General features: G+C 41.5%; 1 protein-coding gene across 4 annotated transcripts; it reads left to right on the top strand.

The window, feature by feature from the left end:
- The first annotated feature begins 7,825 nt into the window (after positions 1-7,825).
- LOC109747987 (disease resistance protein RPM1) lies at positions 7,826-20,497 on the top strand. Of its 4 annotated transcripts, none has more exons than XM_020307039.4 (7): positions 7,826-8,053; positions 8,138-8,213; positions 8,915-9,051; positions 9,207-9,326; positions 9,438-9,529; positions 17,188-20,049; positions 20,150-20,497. In XM_020307039.4, the coding sequence occupies exon 6, from the start codon at positions 17,263-17,265 to the stop codon at positions 20,017-20,019; it is 2,757 nt and encodes a 918-aa protein (XP_020162628.1). In that variant the 5' UTR covers positions 7,826-8,053; positions 8,138-8,213; positions 8,915-9,051; positions 9,207-9,326; positions 9,438-9,529; positions 17,188-17,262; the 3' UTR covers positions 20,020-20,049; positions 20,150-20,497. The 4 variants fall into 4 exon arrangements, 3 of the variants coding, with proteins under 3 accessions (XP_020162628.1, XP_045089780.1, XP_073362270.1); XM_045233845.2 differs by having other exon boundaries at positions 7,833-8,053; positions 17,188-20,045; XM_073506169.1 differs by having other exon boundaries at positions 7,842-8,053; positions 8,138-8,620; positions 8,690-9,051.
- Positions 20,498-23,972: the final 3,475 nt, after the last annotated feature.

Below are 23,972 nucleotides of genomic sequence, written 5' to 3'. Positions count from 1 at the left end.
ATTGGGGAACCTGACGTCCATAGCAGCCATGTAGCGATGGACGTGCTCATCCTCCTCCCTGACACGGCGACGCACCACCTCCGGCAGGGCCGGCTCCCTCTGGACCGAATGTGGCCCACGCGAACGCCACCAAACGAGATCAGGGTCGACGACGGGACCCGAGGTCGGGTTCCTCACCAAGCGGCGCGCACCTGCAGGTAGCACCTCCCAGTGCCAGCCCGGCGGAGCCCAGTCCCGGACATGGGTCTGCCGGACGTTGTCGCGAACGGGTCGACGGCGAGGATGCGGGTCGGGCATCGTCGAGAACAAATACTATATGCAAATTCATCTAACATTATTATATATAGCTAATTCATGTAACATTTGACAAAAGTATAAAAACTAATTCATCTAACACTAATATATCTAATTCATCTATAACTAAAAGTATAAAAAAACTAACTCATCTAACATTAATATCTAGCTAATTCATCTAATATTTGACATTAATATCTAACATTTCTATCTAATTCATCTAACACTTGACATTAATATCTAACATTTCTATCTAATTCATCTAACAATTTGACATTAATCTAACATTTATATAACTAAAAGTATAAAAAACTAAAAACAAAAAACAAAAAATAATTAAGAAAAATCTTTCTGTGTGTGTGTACTGTGTGTGTGTACTGTGTGTGTGAGGGCGGTCATGTCGCGGGAGGGGACCGGGTCTTACAGCGAGGCGACGGCCGGCGATGCGAGGCGACGGGGGGCGTCGATGGGGCGGCGATGGGGACGGGGCCCAGGCGGCGACGGGGACGGGCGCGGCGACGGAGACCGCTCGCGACGGGGACGGGTGACGGCGATGAGGTTGAAGCAGAGGAAGAAGAGAAGAAAACTGAAAAATTCGTAAGTGATGTATATATGGGAGTGACCTTTAGTACCGGTTGGAGCCACCAACTGGTACTAAAGGTCAATTTTTGCCAGGCCAAAAGTGGCGGGAACGACACCCCTTTAGTACCGGGTGGTGGCTCCAACCGGTACTAAAGACGCCCCTTTAGTATCGGTTGGAGCCAGGACCCGGTACTAAAGGGGTGCGCTGCCACCCCACGGTGCACAAAATTTAGTCCCACCTCGCCGAGCGAAGGGCAGCCGCACTGGTTTATAAACCCAGCCGCGGCTGCTCCTTCGAGCTCCTCTCTAAAGCAGGCTTCTGGGCCTAAACTGTGTCTCTGCCCTGGGGCCCACTAGGCCTTTCGGGCCTGCATCCTGTCCCAACTTCAGGTTGGATTTCTAGTCGTATGCTGGCCGTTGTTACCCAGTAGGCGGGCTTTTTCTTTTCTTTTTTTCTTTTCTTTTATTTATTTGTGAGTTGTTTTTTTGCTGTATTTAGAGTTTCTTTGTGAATATTTTTGCTTTAGGTACAAAAAATTACAAACTTTCTATTAGTGCCAGTAGTTTTCAAATTTGAATAGTTTAAATTTGAATTATTTGAAATTTGTGTGAATCACTAGTTTGTGAATAACTTTACTTTAAAAATAGATTTTTCAGTGATTCTTTTTCTTATATTTTAATATTAGTGTGTTTTATCATTATATTCAATTCGGTAATACTTAGGTTATTTTAAAAAATGAAGTGCCTTTGTAACAGATGAGTTTTTTTTCGAAACCCTGATACTTCGAAAGAGATTGTCCATTTTGTACATGAAGTGCATCCAGTTTTTGCCGTAACCCTCTCAACTTTTTAGCACATGCTATGTGGGTGAAATGATGATACCATGCCAACTTTCAACCTTTTTAGAGTTCATTTGTAGTGCTTTTCAATTTCAGGGTCATATAGCTAAAAAAAACCAGTAAATGCATGAAAAATAACAAATGAAGTCAGAAAGGGTTGAAAGTTGATGACGTGGCTTTGAATGGTGCATATTGAACTCACAAAAAGTCTAGATTTATAATAAGTTAAAAAATGAAATGCCTTTGTGATAGATGAGTTTTCGTCCAAAATCCTGATACTTCGAAAGAGATTGTCCATTTTGTATACGAAGTGCATCCAGTTTTTGCCGTAACCCTCTCTACTTTTTAGCACATGCTATGTGGGTGAAATGATGATACCATGCCAACTTTAAACCTTTTCAGAGTTCATTTGTAGTGCTTTTCAATTTCAGGGTCATATAGCTAAAAAAATCAGTAAATGCATGAAAAATAACAAATGAAGTCAGAAAGGGTTGAAAGTTGATGACGTGGCTTTGAATGGTTCATATTCAACTCACAAAAAGTCTAGATTTATAATAAGTTAAAAAAATGAAATGCCTTTGTAACAGATGAGTTTTCGTCCAAAACCCTGATACTTCGAAAGAGATTGTCCATTTTGTACACGAAGTGCATCCAGTTTTTGTCGTAACCCTCTCTACTTTTTTGCACCTGATATGTGGGTGAAATGATGATACCATGCCAACTTTCAACCTTTTCTGAGTTCATTTGAAGTGCTTTTCAATTTCAAGGTCATTTAGCTGAAAAAATCAGTAAATGCATGAAAGAATTTGTTTGCACATAATATTTCTTCGCGTTTCAAATGCCAAAACACATAACTACCCTAACTATTACAGAGATTCCCTCCTGGGTGTGAAACACAGAAAAAAGTGATGATAGTGAAGCCGATCACATCCCAGATCTTTGGGTGTGAAACTTTTTCTTCGCGTGTATCCCTTTGCACCGTATACATGGAAAATCTTCATCATTTAACTGGATGCTCGGGTCAATATTCACTGTGAATGGAGCAATTGCATCAAACTTTTCATAATCTTCTGACATGTCTGTCTTGTCATCCACTCCCACGATGTTTCTCTTCCCAGAAAGAACTATGTGGCGCTTTGGCTCATCGTATGATGCATTCGCTTCCTTATATTTTCTTTTTCTCGGCTTGGTAGACATGTCCTTCACATAGAAAACATGTGCCACATCATTGGCTAGGACGAATGATTTGTTTGCATATGCAAGATTGTTGAGATCCACTGTTGTCATTCCGTACTGCGGGTCTTCCGTTACCCCGCCTCGTGTCATATTGACCCATTTGCACCGAAACAAAGGGACCTTCAAACCACGTCCATAGTCAAGTTCCCATATGTCCTCTATGTAACCATAATATGTTTCCTTTTCCGTCTTGTTTGCTGCATCAAAGCGGATACCACTGTTTTGGTTGGTGCTCTTCTTATCTTGGGCGATCGTGTAAAATGTATTACCATTTATCTCGTACCCTTTGAAAGTCATTATATTCGAAGATGGTAACTGGGATAACGAGTACAGGTCATCTTCAATAGAGGCGTCATGCATGGTACGTGTCTGCAACCAGCCGGCGAAACTCCTCGTTTGTTCACGTGTAATCCAGTCATCAGACCGCTCCGGGTGTTAGGAGCGTAGAAAATTCTTGTGTTCGTCCATATACAGAGCCACCAAGGCGGAATTCTATAGAACTGTGTAGTGTGCTTCAGTGAGAGAATGTCCGTCCATACATATTATTTGATTCCCTCCTAGCGTGCCTTTTCCATCCAGTCTGCCCTTATGCCGCGATTCCGGAACACCAATCGACTTAAGGTCAGGAATAAAGTCAATACAAAACTCAATGATCTCCTCATTTTGGCGGCCCTTGGAGATGCTTCCTTCTAGCCTAGCACAGTTATGAACATATTTCTTTAAGACTCCCATGAACCTCTCAAAGGGGAACATATTGTGTAGAAATACAGGACCAAGAACGTTAATCTCTTCACATAGGTGAACTAGGACGTGCGTCATGATGTTGAAGAAGGATGGTGGGAACACCAACTCGAAACTGGCAAGACATTGCACCAAATCATTCTCTAACCTTGGTATGATTTCTGGATCGATTACCTTCTGAGAGATTGCATTGAGGATTGCACATAGCTTCACAATGGCTAATCGAACGTTTTCTGGTAGAAGCCCCCTCAATGCAACCGGAAGCAATTGCGTCATAATCAAGTGGCAGTGATGAGACTTTAGGTTCTGGAAATTTTTCTCTGCCATATTTATTATTCCCTTTATATTCGACGAGAAGCCAGAAGGTAGCTTAATACTGAGCAGGCATTCAAAGAAGATTTCCTTCTCTTCTTTGGTAAGAGCGTAGCTGGCATGACCCTGATGTATGTCGTCTTTTCCGTGCATACGTTGCTGGTCCTCCCGTGCCTCAGGTGTATCTTTTGTCTTCCCATACACGCCCAAGAAGCCAAGCAGGGTCACACAAAGATTCTTCGTCACGTGCATCACGTCGATTGCGGAGCGGACCTCTAGGTCTTTCCAATAGGGCAAGTCCCAAAATATAGATTTCTTCTTCCACATGGGTGCACGTCCGTCAGCGTCATTCGGAACAGGTTGTCCGCCAGGACCCTTTCCAAAGACTACCTTCAAATCCTTGACCATATCATGTACATCAGCACCAGTACGGTGGCGAGGCTTCGTACGGTGATCCACCTCACCTTTTAAATGTTTGCCTTTCTTTCTTACGGGATGCCTGCTCGGAAGAAATCGACGATGTCCCAGGTACACATTCTTCCTACAATTATCCAAATATATACTGTCGGTATCATCCAAACAGTGCGTGCATGCGCTGTATCCCTTGTTTGTCTGTCCTGAAAGGTTACTGAGAGCAGGCCAATCATTGATGGTCACGAACAGCAACGCCTTTAGGTCAAATTCTTCATGTGCGTGCTCATCCCACGCACGTACACCTGTTCCATTCCACAGCTATAAGAGTTCTTCAACTAATGGCCTTAGGTACACATCAATGTCGTTGTCGGGTTGCTTAGGGCCTTGGATGAGCACTTGCATCATAATGAACGTCCGCTTCATGCACAACCAAGGAGCAAGGTTATACAAACATAGAGTCACAGGCCAGGTGCTATGGTTGCTGCTCTGCTCCCCAAAAGGATTGATGTCATCTGCGCTTAGACCAAACCATACGTTCCTTGCGTCACCTGCAAACTCCTTCCTGTACTTTATCTCGATTTTTCTCCACTGCGACCCGTCAGCGGGTACTCTCAACTTTCCGTCTTTCTTACTGTCTTCTCTGTGCCATCGCATTGCCTTGGCATGCTCTTTATTTTGGAACAAACGTTCAACCGTGGTATTATAGGAGCATACCACATCACCTTGGCAGGAATCTTCTTCCTGGGGCGCTCACCCTCGACATCACCAGGGTCATCGCGGCTGATCTTATAGCGCAATGCACCGCATATCGGGCAAGCGTTCAAGTCCTCGTACTCACCGCGGTAGAGGATGCAGTCATTAGGGCATGCATGTATCTTCTGCACCTCTAACCCTAGAGGGCAGACAGACTTCTTTGCTTCGTACGTACTCTCAGGCAATTCGTTGTCCTTTGGAAGCATATTCTTTGTCATTACCAGCAACTTTCCAAATCCCTTGTCAGATACACCATTCTCTGCCTTCCATTGCAGCAATTTCAGTGTGGTGCCCAACTTTTTCTTGTCAGCTTCGCAATCCGGGTACAACAATTTCTTGTGATCCTCTAACATGCGCTGCAACTTCTTTTACTCCAAATCACTTGCGCAGTTTCTTTTTGCATCGGCAATGGCCCGACCTAGATCATCAGCGGGCTCATCTGATGCCTCTTCTTCAGCTTCTTCCCGCATTGCCGGCTCAGCTTCTTCTTCCATTGTTGTATCATCGTATTCAGGGAACCCATGGCCAGGATAGCTGTCGTCGTCCTCTTCTTCTTCATTGTCTTCCATCATAACCCCTCTTTCTTCGTGCTTGGTCCAAACATTATAGTGGGGCATGAAACCGGACTCAAACAGGTGGACGTGAATGGTTCTTGACTTAGAGTAATTGTGATCATTCTTACAGCCGAACACATGGACAAGGCATAAAACCATCCGCCCGCTTGTTTGCCTTAGCCGCAAGCAGAAAAGTATGCACGCCATTAATGAACTCGGGAGAGTATCAGTCATCGTACATCAATTGTCGGCTCATCTTCATTACACAACACCGAAAAGACCAAATTAATACAAGTTCATACATAAAGTCCATACATATATAAAGTTCATACAACACTTAAATGCAACAAACAAATAACTCTCTAGCTAAAGCATTTAAATGCAACAACAAATGCGATCAAGATCGCAACTAAGGTAACAATTGATCCAACAGCATAATGATACCAAGCCTCACTATCAATGGCATATTTTCTAATCTTTCTAATCTTCAAGCGCATTTTCTCCATCTTGATCTTATGATCATCGACGACATCGGCAACGTGCAACTCCAATTCCATCTTCTCCCCGTCAATTCTTTTCAATTTTTCTTTCAAATACTCGTTTTCTCTTTTAACTAAATTTAACCTCTCGACAATAGGGTCGGTTGGAATTTCCGGTTCACATACCTCCTAGATAAAAATATATATGTCAACTTGATGGGCATAATTTTTCATAAACACGAAATGCAACAAATAGTTTTAAAAGAGAATATACCACATCCGAATCATAACAAGGACGAGGGCCGACGGGGACGGATATCAAAACCATGGCACTATGTATAACAAACAACGTACGGGTAAGATAATTATACGAGTAACTATATATCCAAATCACACACATCAATTTTTTATATAAAAAATTCATGAACAAGAGGCACACCACAAGGCGGTGCCGGCGACGGGGCGGTGCCGGCGATCGAAGGTGGTTACGACGGAGATTTAGAAGGCACTAAGTAAACCACACCTACATATGCAAACTAAGTGTTATTTTTGACCTCAAATTGCATATAAATCAAATATTAGCACATATAATTCCTCCCAAATTACTAAACTCACAAATTAATCACTATATAAAGCATTGCAAGAGCTAATCTAGCAATGAGAGATGAAAGGACAAAGTTGCTAACCTTTGTGATCATTTGAATGGATGGGGGCCTTCAAATCTTGACAAATTTTGGGCAAAATGTGTGATGAGCTCGAGAGGAAGAGGGAAAGAACAGAGAGGAGAGGGGAAAGGGGAAGAACAGAGCGAGCCCGGGTGGACGAAGGGTTTATGTAGGACGACCTTTAGTACCGGTACTAAAGGTGCTGGAGGGGCCCAGACTGACAACATCCTGCCACCACTCTCTTTAGTACCGGTTTGTGGCACGAACCAGTGCTAAAGGTTTTCCACGAACCGGTACTAATGAGAGCGGTCCGGCTAGCCGTTGGAACCGACACTAATGGACACATTAGTGCCAGCTCAAATTCAAACCGGCACTAATGTGCTTCACATTTGACCCTTTTTCTACTAGTGAATCACCAGGCCAATCACACTAAATCATGTCGCTTGGGCCGAGTTCAGCAGGTTGAAGACATTGTTTGTTGAAATGTCACCTCCCGCACGAGCACCATTCCCGCATCTAATCTAATCAGCTTAAGCTTGCTGTCTTCGGTGATGTATGAAATATTTAAACCATATCGATCTGGTGCCTTGGTCAGGTCCTCCGTTTCAAATGTATGCCAGCACCGAAACATCAGTTATCAAGGATAACCCGGTATCTGGCTTGGTTGGGGCCTCTGACTTTAGATGTAAGGCTTAAGTGATAGGTCTTAGCATTCAACTCAGCATTTCTGCATCCCTTCATCAAGTGGATAGGAGTAGCGACAAATGTTGCCAAAATGGCGGATCAGACATATCGATGTACAATACTACTTTGTAAGGTCTTATGAATAATTAATAAAATGGCTGCATGCATCTTCTAGATGCAGAGACTTGGGGTCATCCTTCTTTTTAAAAAAAATGTCTTAACAATAGTTTGAAAGGTTAACAAATATACTAGTAATTGTTTGTACTGAAGATGCTTCACATTGCCGTTGCCGTGCTTGACTCGGGCACCATTCAAGTCTCTCTTCTTTAATGCCAACTTGCCAGCTCCTACGCCATGTTGGTCCGAACTAACAGATGAACCTCAGTTAGTCGCTCAGATAACTATCATAACCCCACAACTCTAGAAGGATTGCAAAGTTTCTCTCATAACCCCACAAGGACTGCAATAGCTTTGCGATCTGATCCTCGCGTCAACAGCAGGTACGCACGTACATACGCATCGATAGCTGTCCTGAAACTTTGTGTTCAACATATCTCTTTCTGATCCTTTGAATGATTCATCAGATTAGAATTGCCAAAATGACAGTCGACAAATACTCCTACCAAAGCAGCTGAGTAATCGGTAAATTGGCAGTGGCAGGTATGAACATGTGTCGCTCTTTCTCCTGAATTAATATGCACACATCAATCTGGGAAGTTTGCAGTACATACCATGTCCTATTGGTTCTTCAGTTCTTCTTCTGCCTGTATGCATGAACTTAGTTACCATTTTCTCTCATGAATATGTGTGAAAGCTGCTAAGCGACAAGGTGCAAGGTAATTTAGTCCCTGGAAGCGCTCAGTTATGAAAACTGCAAGCTTCTATCTACAAACCGAGATTATCCAAACGCAAAGCTACACAGCTCAAGTCAATTTTTGTAGATTAACAGGGAATGGCTGCTAGCTCCATTTTCATTGAAGCAAAACCACGCCACGCAGGCTCACAGTTCAAAACAAAAGTTATGTATTTTCGCTCTCGTTATTAGCAAGCAAAACCATGCCACGCAGGCTCACAGTTCAAAACAAAAGTTATGTATTTTCGCTCTCGTTATTAGCAAGCAAAACCATGCCACGCAGGCTCACAGTTCAAAACAAAAGTTATGTATTTTCTCTCTCGTTATTAGCAAGCAAAACCATGCCACGCATAGCAAATAAAAAAAAGGTAGTAGTACCTAGACAGCACTCTACTACAATTGCCTGTCAGCACCTTTCCATCTGTATTTGCTCTCTCGTTATTTGCGATCCCTAAAGTGGTTAATTTTGTTGGATCTCTAATGTTCTTAATTTTGTTGGAGGGAACAGGAGTAGTAGCTAGCTAGACAGCAGTCTACTACAGCGCACCATTGACCAAGCAAACGAGACTTAGAGACTGTTGGGATTCAAAGGGATAAGGAAGAAACCATGGTTTGAAGATTAAATCCAAAGTCATTAGCAAGCATGTATGCAATAATTTTCAAACCTCTTCCGTTTCGTTTCGCTGTGGTTATCAATTCGAGCATGATTCTTCTCTAGCTCATTCTCATGCAGTAAGACGAGCAGACTCTCACACCTATGAGATTTTGCTTGACTGACTTGACAAGCAACCTTGCTGCAGGTTCTTTACTTCTTAATGGCTAACAATAAGGAGACTACAGTTCACTAGTCTCGTCAAACCATGAGAATTTTAATACACAAGGAGGTCACCGCCATCGAATGTAACCCATTTAAGGACATGGTATGTCATCCTTTGGTTTATACTTCTAGCTAGCTAAATTTCTTGCTCTGTTAGCTTGTACTCAATTCTAAAATACTTTATTATAATTAATGTATTGTGATTTTTATCTAGCTATGCGCCATGAGCACAAAGAGGATTTCTTCAGGAAAAAAGGCGAGTCTATGAACTTCATAATTAATTTATCAAGGCCCGCAAGCTGGCAGGTATATATCTTCAGGCTTTAGTTCTCATTTCCCTTATATTTGAAGAATATTATTAGGACCAATCTGTAGCTTATGTGTTAATAATGCCCATCATTGGGATATAAGATCAAAAAAAATACTAGAGGATACCCCGGTGCGATGTTTCGGAAATTAGTTGATGAGTCCCACTTCTGTATAACCCCCCTCGCTAAACGTATAATGGGTAATATGGACTTTTAACAAATTGTACCCACTTTTCATATGTATGCTGGGTGTATACAATGTACTCCCTCCGTAGCGGTGCATTAGTCATATTAGGTTGTGCATTGCGAACAGGACGGAGGAGAAAAGGAGAGAACCTAATGTTTAATTGGTAATTAATAGCATTGCATGCAATGAACTGTCCACTGCATGCCGTGCTAGGTAGTCTCAAGTCATTGAAAGCATACATGCTCCACATCTCTTATTGGTTGATTGCCCTATTCATGTCAAGAAACAAGGTGAGAATTAATGCAGCTTGCCTATGCGATTTGGCATTATTTGGTTTTCCTAATATGCGTAATACACCGGTATTGAGAGATTAGGGACTTTCTAAGATGACCTAACAAAATGGGATGCGAAAACTCCGAAAACTGAAGTGCCTGTGACGGTTTGAATCAAGGACCTCTGAAAACCGAAGTGCCTACGACGGTTAGAACCAAGGACCACAAGAGCAAACGACCTCCTAGCCACTCTACTACATGCAAATTGGTGTTTAAATAGGCATCCGGGACTATATGTACATAAGTTGCGACAGATTCTTTTTTTTTTGCAATTTCAAACGTGATTTTCTTTTTGACCGGTTTACTCTACCGAACAGGTATTTTTCCAACTTTTTTTCCTTCTTAAAGTTTTTTTTTGTGTATTTTGCATTTTGCATTTCTTATTTTTTGTTTATCTTTTCTGTTTAAAAAAATGCATGTGCTTTCAAAATTTTGCTCAAAATTTCAGAAAATGTCCACCTTTCCAAATTTGCCTCACAAATACAAATATTCACAGTTTAAAAAATTAATAAAAAATTCATAAAAATGTTTGTGTCTTTTAAAATTGCTCAGAATGTCAAAACACAAACATTTTTTAAAAATCCGGACTAAATTTTGGACATGAAATTTTTTGAAAAAAAAATATAATTTGGAATTTCAGAAAAATCAGAAAAACACGAACACAAATTTGAAACCAATTTTTTTAATTTCCCAAACTTTTTTGTGTTTTTTTGAAAAATGGAAACAAGTAATATTTTTGAAATTCTGAATAAATCTTGAAAGCTCGAACATTATTCCGGCCCAAGCGTTCACATGGCTTACTTTCACAAATTCAAATTTAAAAAATTTTATGCTGCTACTTTTTCAAATTTTAAAAGTATTTGGGCTTGGCTTCGTGTTGCCACCTCTGAAAATGTTTGTGCTGCTACTTTGTCAAACTTTGAACCGAGATTTGTTCAAGTAAAAAAGATAAAGCTTTTTGGGTGCCTAATCGTGACAAGAGAGCACCTTTTCCTCCTGGGTCTTTGAAAAAATAGGGCGAGGACGACAAAGGCCGTGTACAAAGTCATACAAGGAAGTGAAGGAATCCGCTAGCTGAAAACTAACAGGAGGAGAATAAAGGAGGAGCAATACCGTTGCCTAGTTGTGCTAGAGCCTAACATTTTTTATTAATTCCTCTTTCTTGTTTTTGAACTTTATTATTCTTTTTGAATCCTCTTAAAAAGTCTGAAATGTTGTTTGGAATACAAAAAATGACCTAGTTTTTAAATATTGTTTGCAATTTTAAAAAATGTTCAGAAATTTCAGAAAATATTCATAAATATTTTCATCAGTATTTTTGAAATGACCCCAACTTTTGCCGCAGATGGACATGCCCATGGCATGTATTCATACCATGTTTGAAGGAAATGGGTATCCAAAATCATCATTTAAATAGGTACTTAAAACTTTTGTTTTACGATTTTAACATAAGTAATAAATACAAAGGAATACAACTTAAAATAATAAATGAAAACATCACTTAATAACAATTGGAAATTTATTCCCAAATTTTCAAATAATAATCCCTAAATGAAATTGGAAAAAACATTGTTCCGGTTTTGGGAACCTCAACTTCCGAGCCGGTTTTGTGAACCTTCTAGGAGGTTCCTAAACTGTCTTTTTTTATCTGCTCTCCTATTTTTTCTGTTGCTTTATCCTTCCTGTTTTCATAAATTCATGAATCTGAGAATTTAAAAAATTTATTCATAATTTCAAAATATTTCATATTTTACAAATTTGTTTAGTTTTTCCAAGTAATTATTGTCAAAACAATGTTCAGAATTTGTTTTTTTGTACTTATTAATCAATGTTCAAAAAGTATAAGAAATGTTGAGAATTTCCAAATTTTATAGCGTTTGAATTTTTGGTCATATTATTAATCTATGTTAAAAATTAAAAAATGTTCGCAATTTAAAACATATTTGTAAAGTTGAAAAAATGTTGCTAGTGTGAATAAAAATGTTCAATAAGTTTTAAAATGTCCATGTGCAAAAATGTGTTTTGTCTTTTGAAAATATTTTCATTTTTTATAATGCTGAGCAATTTTAAAAGACACAAATTGTTGTCTGAAATTTCTGTGCAATATTTAAATTTTTGAATATTTATATTCTATAATTTTTTTATAAAATTGTTACAAATTTTTATTCATATTTATTTAATTTCTTTGTAATAGCAAATTTATTTATGTTTGTTAAAAATGTTCAAAATTTGGTTCCCACTTTCTAATGTTTTGAAATTCTAAGCAATTTTGGTAGGTACAACTTTTTTGAAATTTCACCTTTTTTGTAAATTCGAATAATTGTATTTTATGGTCAAAATTTTAGAAGCAAACATTTTTTCTGGAAATTTTTAAAAAATTGTATTAGTGCAAACATTTTGACAAAATGAATAAATAACAAAAAGATGACCAAGAAATAGAAAAAATAGATAAAATGATAAGAAAATACTGGGACAAAGACCCGTTCAATAATGGGCCGGCCCAGCTAATCCTGGGGCTTCCGCCATACTGAAGAAGAAGAAAAGAAAAAAAAGAAGTAAATAGTGATAATTATTAGGATGTGCTAGTTGGTTAGTGCGGTTCTCCGTGAATGAAGAGGTCATGAGTTACAATTCAAGTCGCCCAAACTTTTTTTAGTTTGAAAAGAAAGAGGAAAAAAGCTGAGTGCATCGTGTACAGGCGGTATGCACACATGCCGCGTATCGCCGCGGGCGACGTATTTAAAAAAGATCATCCTGCCCTTTATTATGAAGGGTATAGAGACATCTCATTCGTTGATGTGGTTAGGGGGCCTGTACCGAAGCAGAAGTCAAATTTGAGGTTATAACATGATAACAAATATTAAAAATACATATGATTTTATATTTTGTTACATATAGTTGTAAAAGTATATATTGATTATAAGTATAATAATTGAAGGGAAAATATTTTACCATGCATGGTCGCACGAATTTACATAGACTGTATAGAGAACTGTCCAGTGGACTATATGCACCAAATAATTTATACTTCTCTGGGCTGTTGGTAATGCATGCTACCTGCTGCTTTAACTACAAAGCGACCAACTTCGACCCTATGCTGGTACTCATGATAAATACACTAAGTGGAATTGTACATTGTAGGGTGTTGATAACTGAACGACGACAAACCACCTATGTAGTTATCTTCCAAATATCAAATCTCCCCCCTCTCCCTATAGGCTACAGTTATCCGTGAAAAAAAGTCTGACATTCGGCCTTTACTGGATAGACCAAGTATATATATATATATATATATATATATATATATATATATATATATATATATATATATATATATATATATATATATATATATATAATAACCTGCATAGGAGATGAAAGACAGATTTTTTTGGAAGCCACATTTTGTTGGAGATATTGTTGTTGATGGACAAAGGATACCAGGGGTGTCATTCCACAAAACGAGTTTTGTCCAAACTACATTGATAGAGGGGATATTTTAGAGAGAAGACATCCAAAGGGCATCTTATAACTAATATTTATCAAGGCAAATAGTAGCTCTTACAATGTAAAGACGACAATATGCCAAAAGACCAGCAAAATATAAAATTACAATGGAAATCATATTGTTTGTCTTCTTCCTTCGATAATATGCCTTCCCCCGGAGCTTGAAAATTACACTAAACTGGAAGCAAGGGAAATGAACACCTGCAAACGCTCTCAACATACAAGGCTTTGATGGCTGCAATAGCCACTCTATAATGAGATGTAGCAACTGTTGAAGGTATATAGGTTGGGGCATCACCCAAGGAAGCACATGCTTGCAATCCTCCACTATCAGTCCAAAGGGTTGGAGAAAGTGGACCATGACGCATAATAAATCAATCAAAGAGGTCAAAGTCCCCGCACCAAAAGCCAAGATCCGAATAGAGCCAACAGATCGGACAACACCTTCCCATACATGCCCTTCATTAGCGCTAGGTTCGATGTCATCACTACTGCAGGAATGCCTAAAAGTGACGGGGGCAAAAAGGCCAGCAGTGCCAGGCCAGGCTCCCAGGCCTGCCCGCCACCGACCTGCCGCCGCTGCTAGTACCCCATCACTGGTGGGCACATGCCCGCCACCTGTAGAGCACCTCCAGTGGCGGGCATGTCCTTCCGCCCGCCACAGGTAGATGATGTAGTTGTGGCGGTCAAATTCCCTCGCCCACCGCAGCTAGATGTTGTGGTTGGGCCCGGCAACCTGGGCTTCCCTGCAAAACTATACATATAACCAGCAAGCTAACAACAAGTTGCCCAAGTACATATAGCAAAGTCTATAGGAATTTTCATAGAAACAGAGAAACTACATTAAGAGCATCGATCATAGATACCACATTATGGCACTGCACAAACAATTGACAAACAAAAGTTCAGCTCCATCATAACAACTTCCAATTAAGCTCAGCTATGTGAAGAGTTTTCATCGTCTCCAATCATCTTCTTGACCGCGGCTAGGGCGGACTGGGCAGTTTCAAAAACTGTCTCGACAGCCTCAATGGCTCCTCGCGCACTCTCTGTAACAGCTTTGCGGCATCTAGTGGGTTCCCTCGCAAGATCGGGAGATCCTTCATCGCTCTTGGCGTATTGTAGAGCCTTCTGGGTGTCTACTAGAGTCCTCTCTGCATAGGTGAGCGCGAACATCGAGTGCCCAACCAGCCTCAAGATATGACAACTAGGGTTGTAGGAGTCGTAACGAGGCCTGTTGGCTCCTTCGTCTAAATTGCAAAAGTTGAAAGTTAGACAATTAAAACTGTGTACGGTCTGATTTATACAAAAGCAACTATATAAGAAGATAATTAAAACTGTGTACGGTCTGGATGTCTTTCATCGGGTGGGCAATTCGCACTCTTAAGTGGTTGTACATATGTTGGGCACTCCATGACTGGTACTTCGACTGTCGGTGATGGTCGTTCTTCACCTTCTCCTCCCCCTTTACCAATGTATCAGAGGAGGAGGCCAGAACGACACTCTACGACAACAATCAGTTCATCTCCCAAGTCGTTGTATATATGATATACACTCAATGTTATTTCGACCGTTAGTGAAGGTCGTCCTTCACATTCTCATCCTGCTTTACGAAGTTTTCACGGGAGGAGAAGAGGAAGGACGACCCCTATGACAACAGTGGGTATCCTCCTTTGAAAACAACTCTCATCTCAGCATGTGGATTTAGAGTGAGAATTTGCCCGCCCCCCGATAAAAAATGTATCTAACAATATCAGCAGACTAGTTAAGTATTACTCCCTCCATTCCAAAATAGATGACCCAACTTGGTACAAAGTTTGTACCACGTTTGGGTCATCTACTTTGGAACGAAGGGAGTACCTGTAGAAAAAACATTAAATAGCTACATGACTCAGTTTCAACAGCATTACATTAAAATTTGGGCATGAACTCTACTTTAAAATGGACATATTAAGTGCTAGAAATTTGGCGAAACGGAAATAAATCAACTTTTCGCCAAAACATTAGCTCATATTATGAATCCCTGTAAAGAAAGTTCCTATAATCTACTGTCTAGAATCTACGTATATTAATAAGAAAGTTCCTACAATATACGAACAAAGAATATAAGTAACAATACCAACAACACTACATTAAAATTTGGGCAGAACTCTGCTTTAACATGGACATATTAAGTGCTAGAAATTTGGCGAAACAGAAATAAATCAAGGTTCGCCAAAGCATTTGTATGAATCCCTGTAAAGAAAGTTCCTATAATCTACTGTCTATGATCTACGAATAGGAATAAGAAAGTTCATATAATCTACGAACAAAGAATGTAACTACAATCTACGATCTACAAACCCTAGACGTAACCCACGTAATCCTAACTCTAACCCTATAGCTCCCCTACCAATGTGGGTGGCGGCCATGACCGTTGGTTTTGGTGGTGGCCGCGGCCGTTGGTGTGGGTGATGGCACGGACGATGAGATCATACCGGATCCCATGGCGATGACAACGACAGGGCCGACAGGGCCGGCGAAGAGGACGGCAAGGCAGAGGCGACGATGGTGCCAAGAGCGAGGTCCATGGGGGAGAGTTAGGGTGAGGGAGAGTGAGTGAAGTGAGGGGGGCGATGGGGGTGCACGTGGCTTGATAAACTGTGTTCGTGCTGCGGCGGGCGGCAACGAGCAACCGCCACAGCTATATTCTGATAGAAGTGGACATCTGGCAAGGATAACTAGTGGCGGTTGCGAGGCACTGCCCGCCACTGCTTAGTCATCTACCTGTGGTGGGCCCTAGGTAGAGCCCGTCACTACTGAGTTACGCAGACAAGTCCCGCTAGGGTGAATATACCTGTGGCGGGTCACGTGTTCTGCCCTTCACAGTTAGTCTATTAGCTATGACGGGCTGGTTTGGGTACCTGCCACGGCTTGTTTTCAAAAAAAGTTGTGGTGGGTGCCCCGTCTCGCCCACCACTCATTGGGGTTCACCTATAAGCCCTTTTCCAGTAGTGCAACGATGTAGCAAGAGGCCGGAGAGACTTTATTCCAACACGCCAACCCGCCGCCACCTTGTCGGTGCCGCCAGGGTACCAAAACCTATGGGAAACGAGGACCTACTAGAACTATGAAAAATGAAAGGGGGGTGAATCCCCACTCCTCTGATCGCCGACGAGCCTGCCGGACTGGAGAAAGGTGGGGGACTAAGGCGGCGGCGGGGGGGGGGGGGGGGCATGGCGGCCAGGGTTGGGGAATTTGACTCAAAAATGCTTCTTTCTTTCATCAATATTGGGCAATCCCTAGCGTTCTAGCCCAGGTTGGGTTTCTGTCCACATATTTTGCCACAGTATTTCATAACTCTAAATACACCTACCAAGCCTGGGTGCAACAGGTTTACCACTAGCCTCAGCGTAGTTTTGTCACATAAAAGTATGGTAATATTATAGACTACTCCGTCCGTTCGTAAATACAAGTCATTTTAGAGATTTTAATATGGAACTGTCCATATTAAAATCTCTAAAAAGACTTATATTTCGGAAACGGAGGGAGTATATAGTTCTCTTATCACAATGAACCATTGCACATTTTTGTTGTTTTCTTGTTTGATGCTTAATACCTATCTTACTACAATACACTTTTTATTTGTAGATAATAATGTAAAATGATCTATAAGGACACATGGGTTACATACTGTGAAATCTACCTGCGACAAAGTAGGAGGAAATGGCTGAGGTAGTGATTCTTTCAGCTGTGATAAAGATTGGCGTTGCTCTAGGGAATGAAGCACTGAAGCAGGCTAGCTCACAGTTCCAAAAGTCCATTGCACAACTAACAGAGCTTCAGGGTAGGATGGGTCGCATTAGAAGTGAACTCAGGCTAATGCATGGATTTCTTTGCCGGGTGGATGTCCGGAATCTGAAGAATCAGAACTATGGAATCTGGGTTCAAGAGTTGCGAAGGCTTGGACACGGGATCGAGGACATTGTGGACGAGTATTTGCATCTTGTTGGTCATAAACATGATACTGGATGGGGTGCCTATCTGAAGAAAGGATTCAAGCGACCAAATGTGTTGCTTTCCTTGAACCGGATAGCATTATTTGTTAAGGAAGCAGAGATCAATCTTGTGCACCTCTTCCAGGCTAAAGATAGGTGGGTTCCAATGGTAGGTGGTTGGGATCCCGGTGACTCGAGTTACATTGTTGAGAGGTCCCAACACCTCGCAAGCATTTCACGTTCCCTTGATGCAGAAGATCTTGTGGGGGTGGATACAAACAGAGAAAAACTTGAGGGGTATTTGGGAAGTGATGATTTGGTACGTTCTGTGATAGTGTTGCATGGAATGGGAGGGCTGGGTAAAACAGCTTTGGCTGCTAATGTCTACAAGAAAGAGAGAGAAAAGTTTGAATGCCATACATGGGTCTCCATCTCTCAAACTTATTCCATAAAAGATGTCCTGAAATGTCTGATTACTGAACTTTACAAAAACAGAAACGACACACCTGGTAACATCAACAACATGGACATTAATGGCCTTCAAGATGAATTAAGGACCTTCCTACAGGACAAGAAATATTTCATCATATTGGATGACGTTTGGGCTCCGGAAGCTCTCAATGATCTATTTGGAGCACTCGCTCAAAATCAGAAGAGGAGTAGAGTACTTGTGACAACACGCATTGATAGTGTAGCTCACCATGCTCTCCAAGACCAGAGGATAACAATTGAAGCTCTATCAAAAGATGACTCATGGAAGCTCTTCTGTAAGATGGGGTTTTCGAGAGATACAAATCATAAATGCCCTGATGAAATCACACAATTAGCCCAGGAAATTGTCAGCAAGTGTAAAGGCATACCTCTTGCAATTGTCGCTGTTGGTAGGCTGCTCTTCATGCGCGAGAAGACCAAAGTGGAATTCAAGCGAATACATGACCAGCTGGACTGGGAGCTAGTTAACAATCCAAGCATGGAACATGTCAGGAATATTCTTTATTTGAGTTTCAGCTACCTTCCGACACATTTGAAAAGTTGCTTCCTATATTGCAGCTTATTTCCAGAAGACCATCTTTTCCATAGAAAAAAGCTTGCACGGTTATGGATAGCAGAGGGGTTCATCGAGCAGAGGGGTGCAAGCACATTAGAAGAAGTGGCAGAAGGATATATGCAGGAGTTGGTTCATAGGAACATGCTACAACTTGTTGAAAGGAACTCATTTGGTAGGATAAAGAAATTCATAATGCATGATATTATACGTGAATTAGCAGTTGATTTGTGCCAGAGTGACTGTTTTGGTGTTACATATGAGGAAGACAAATGTGGAGGGTCTCTTGAGAATGGGGGGCGTCGATTGGTAGTACACACACTAACGAAGGATGTTGAGAAATCAATTTCAAGTTTACACCAGCTACGATCCATGACAGCATTGGATGATACTATGCCATCATTCACTCTGCTGCCTCTGTTATGTGAGAAGTCAAGATATATGACAGTGCTAGAATTAAGTGGTCTCCCAATTGTGAAGATTCCATATGCTATTGGGGATCTCTTCAATCTCCGCCATTTGGGTCTACGTAATTCTAAAGTGAAGATGCTCCCGAATTCTGTCGAGAAGCTTCTAAATTTGTTGACACTGGACCTTTGTACATCAGAGATACGTGAGTTGCCCAGTGGGATTGTGAAACTGAAGAAGCTTAGACACTTGTTTTCTCAGAAATGGAATGATCAATCTGATAGAGCTCTCGAGGCGTGCAGTGGTGTACTCATCTCCAAGGGTCTTGGTAACCTGACAAACCTGCAGACACTACAGGCGTTGCAGGCAGAGGATGACTCTGTTAGACAACTGGGAGAGCTGAGGCAAATGAGAAGCCTGAGGTTATTGAATGTGAAGAGAATCTACTGTGAACGCCTCTGTGAGTCTCTTATTCAGATGCAGTTTTTGTCCTACCTAGAGGTGACCGCAAGTGATGAGAATGAGGTTCTCCGGTTGAATGCCCTTCCACCGAATCTGCAGAAGCTACGTTTGAGAGGAAAATTGGACGAACAGACCATACATGAGTCCCTCGTCTTCAAAGCTGCAGGTGGAAACTTGTATGCATTGCGTCTAAACTGGTCAGGACTGATACAAGACCCCCTGTCATCCTTCTCCAGGTTGACAAATTTGACGGAGCTGTTCTTGATAAATGCATACAACGGAGAGCAGCTGGTATTTCGCATGGGGTGGTTCCCCAACCTGAAGACTCTTGTGTTAAAGGACCTTCCTCATCTGAAGAGGATAGAAATAGACGAAGGTGCTATGGCGACTCTGGAAAAATTACACCTAGACAACCTCAACAGCATGACAGAGGTCCCACTTGACATTAAGTTCCTCGAAACCCTCCAGCATCTATTCTTCATAGAAATCAGCCCAGAATTTCTTACGCTGCTGCGCAGCCATCGTAGAATTGGTGGTATGCGCCAGTTTCGGTATTCTCTCAGAGCTTGACTTATGCTTTCTGATCCGCACAATGTGTATGTAAGTCACTCCCTGCCAACTATATATTGTCTGCATTAGTGCCTAGTTCCCGACTGCATCTCAACATGTGTTGGCGCTGAGTTGCTTGCTATATTTTCAGGTCGCCGGAATGAAGGCATCATAACTGCTGTTTCAAGACTCGTGCCGCTAGCTCCTCGCATCAAAGATTCGACAACTACTGCTTCGCTTTTCACACTGCTTCTTTGTGTGTATGAAAAGAAAAACTATGTACTACTACTGGTGTGCTTGTGAAGTGTTTAATTAATATGGCTTTGTAATAACATGGCACTTGCTGTGAGACTGCTATTGGTTTGTGGTCTGATATTGCTAAGACTTCAAATTTTGCATTGCATTACTTTCTTGTTTAGATTACGTACTTCTGTTGGCATGTGCTTTGGGATCTGTATACTACATGTTATTTTCTCTTATATATTTCAGTTGTATTGTACTGGCTGTTAAGTCACTGAAAGCCTTTGTGTGGCTCACCTACGTACCACTATTGGATTGTGATTTCATTATGTTCAGGCATTCATTTTCAATGTCAAATATATGGCTACTGTCTAATTAGTTGGGATCCTAGTAATGCTTACAGCATGTGCCCGGTTTCAACGAAAATCCGGGTCTCAGTTCGAAACATGTACTGCGTGAATGCGTCAGAGCATCAAATTGTCCCTGCATGAATGCGTCAAATCTACGTATTTGGCGAGGCCGGCTGTAGATGCTCTTGTTATTTTGGGGAGCGTGCTGCTTAATTGACAGGTGTGGGATCTTGACTCAGCGATGACCATGGATAGCAGAACCGCTCTTAGTCGCCTACTACGTACGCTGCATCGAGATTCATGAGACCCATCCCTTTCCCAGGTATTCAAACGGAGGAGGCTCACATCACATGCCCTCTCCCCTCACCCTCACGCCTCAACCTCAATCTCAGTCCGGTCGCCGATGCTCTCCTCCCCCGCTGCAGGAAACCACACCAACATGTACGGACTTCATCGCCACCGCGCGACAGGCCCAACGCAAGTGAGGTGGGCACTGGGCAGCATTCTTATGTACAACCGACCAACCCCTTCTTTTTCCTCTGCTGTCCATTCAGTTCAATTCTCATTTCTACATCTTAATTGAGTTGGCTGATAACTGTATGTGTACATAGAGGTGAGTGTGTGCTACAAGTATGCTAGCTCTAGGTTTCATTGACTGTTTTTAAGTTAATTTCTTCTCCTGTGTATTGCAATTCCTGATGTAATCTTGTGAACACAATTCTCTTGTAATTTTGCCCAGTTTAAAAGGTTTGCCGAGCGCATTTTTTCGGGGAACTCGGCAAAGAAATCTTTGGCGAGTTTTTTTTGCACCCGGCAAACAAATGTTTGCTGAGTTTATATTTTTTTTGCACTCGGCAAAGAAATCTTTGCCGAGTTCCTTTTCTTTTTGAACTGGGCAAAGAAATTTTGGCGAGTTCCTTTTTTTTGCACTCGGCAAACATTTCTTTTTTCTTTTTAAATTTTCTTGTGTCTTCTCTTTGCCGAGTGTTTTTTATTGCACTCGGCAAATATTTATTTTTTATTTTTTGATTTCTTCTTCTTTCTCTTGTTTCTTTTGTTTTATACATTTGATTTGTTTTCGCTTTGAGCCCCCTGATCGTGTTTGCCCACCCAACCAGCGACATCCGAGGAAACCAAGGCCTGCAGCCGCGGTGACCCACTTGATTTAGTTTGATCTAAATGTGGAAATTAAGAGAACGGTGGCCTATTTGACACACTTGATCAAGTTTATTGACCACCGTGTAATTTACTCTAACAGAGGAGAATAAATTAGGCAGAGAAAGTGGCAAACCAAGGCTCGTGCTGTTCTCGGTTCTGCCTTGTGAACTTGTGGCATCGTCATCAGGAGAGCGTCGTCGCTTCTTTTTCCCACGAGATGACTATGAATAAGATGGCCCTGGTTCTGCCATTTCACTTTGCTGGTTGTCCTGTCCAATTTAAGCCGATGGCATGAGACAAATAAGACAAATGTTTGTCCCACTAGTAGAAAAAGGGCCATTTGTCCCGGTTCATAAGGCCCATTTGTCCCGGTTCGGGAACCGGGACCAAAGGGTCGGTACTAAAGCCCTACACATTTAGTCCCGGTTCTTATACCAACCGGGACAGATGGGGCTCCATGTGGCCGCTGCGGCTTGCCCTGGTAGGGGGGCTTTTGTCCCGGTTGATAGCACCATCCGGAACCAATAAGCTACCACGCGTCAGCAGTTCAGGGGCTAGGGTTTTTTTTTTTTTCTGAAAGAGGGGGCGGGGGGTTTGGGGGTTTGGGGGTTTTTGTAGGGTTAATTTAGGTGTTTCATATATTGTGTTAGCTAGCTAATTAATAGAGAGAAGTGTCCTCTCTTATCTCCGTGCTTGGTCGACGCTACGTACTATACGTATAGAGAGGACTCGACACGCTAGCTACTAAGAAAATGAAGGAAACCATTAAGTACAGAAGATCGTCATGAACATATGCATACAGAGAGAAGTGATATCGACCTCTCCTTCTGCGAGAGATTGGTCGAACAACAAGTTTTCGTATATCTATCCGACACTACTGGCTACATATATACAATATAAGATCTCTTACAATATAATCCCCTAATTATATATGAACTCAGGTTCCACATGGTATTCTCCGTCTTTATTGATCACGTGGTCAAGAAAGAATCCCGCCAATTCCTCTTGAATTGCTCGCATGCGATCTTGTGCTAGGAGTTCATCCCGCATCTGAAACATCTAATTTGAAGAGGGGGGTCAATACATATATATGAATGAATGAAACTCAACACAAATGATGGTAATAAAATAAAATTATGAATATTATTGCTTACCCACTTCATATTGTTTTTAGAGTAGCCCCGCTCACAGGTCGTGTGGCGCATGGACTCGCAAGCGTAGTATCCACGGTAATTATTCCCGGCTTCCTGCCACAACCACTTTACAAGTAATAGAGGTCAATCAAACTTATAAGCAAGCATGCTAAATGGTATTGATGAAACTAGCGCTTGAATCACTAGGAGATGCGCGGAACTAGTTAGTAGTACGTACTTACTTTCGGGTGTGTAAATCGCAGCTTCCCCGGCAGTCCCGGAGTTTTTGCGGTGAATTTTTTTCAAACCCTGCCAGACAAAGAAAACAATTACTTGATATCAGAAAATGAACAAAGTTGCTGATATGGTGCGATAATGATCGATTTAACTTACTTCTCGAGGATTTCAGTCATGTCCGCATACTCCTGGGGATCTTTTCGTCTCGAGTCTAAGACCCTCCCTGCTCAAGCTTAATCTCTAGGAGAATATAGTGAAAGCTGCGCACGCATGCATAACTCATCAATTACATTACTATAACCTCGACAAATAAGGGAAACCGAATAAGGAAAGAGTATTATATCTTTGTTTTGATTTTTTACCAACGATCGTAGCAAGTTGGCCTCGGTATCTTTGGCATGAAATTTAACCGTATATTCATCTATGAGATTTGTGTTAATGAACCCAATATCACCGATTTGTCTTTTCTTCAATTCGGCGATCTTCAATCTGTATAATATAGTGAGGATAATTATAGATACATGCAATGCAAGAGCTGAGCTATATATAGAGACTTAATGACAGAAGTAGTACTTACAGACAGTAGCAAGTGACCGTTAATTAATCGAGGGCTTTTTGATTGAAAAACTGGAAGAACTCCTCAAATGGAAGAGTCAACAGTTCAATTCCAACGAGGTCATGCTCCTCTTTAACTCCCAGCGTCAAAGTATCCTTCCCCCCAGACTCTCTGCAGGTTTTCATGTACCAATCATGGAATCTTCGCATCATCGTTGTTAGAGATCTTTCATCTTTGATGAGAGGCTTCCCGTAATGGTATTTGTGTTCGTCCACCTCCATTGTATCATATTGTACAACG

This window comes from Aegilops tauschii, chromosome 1 (genome assembly GCF_002575655.3).
Source record: "Aegilops tauschii subsp. strangulata cultivar AL8/78 chromosome 1, Aet v6.0, whole genome shotgun sequence".
Lineage (NCBI taxonomy): Eukaryota > Viridiplantae > Streptophyta > Magnoliopsida > Poales > Poaceae > Aegilops > Aegilops tauschii.
The sequence above is the reverse complement of the archived record's forward strand: the minus strand, read 5'-3'. Positions and strand labels throughout refer to the sequence as shown.

Excerpts from the sequence above, each read along its gene's own strand:
- LOC109747987 (XM_020307039.4), top strand. The coding sequence starts at position 17,263 with ATGGCTGAGGTAGTGATTCTTTCAGCTGTGATAAAGATTGGCGTTGCT.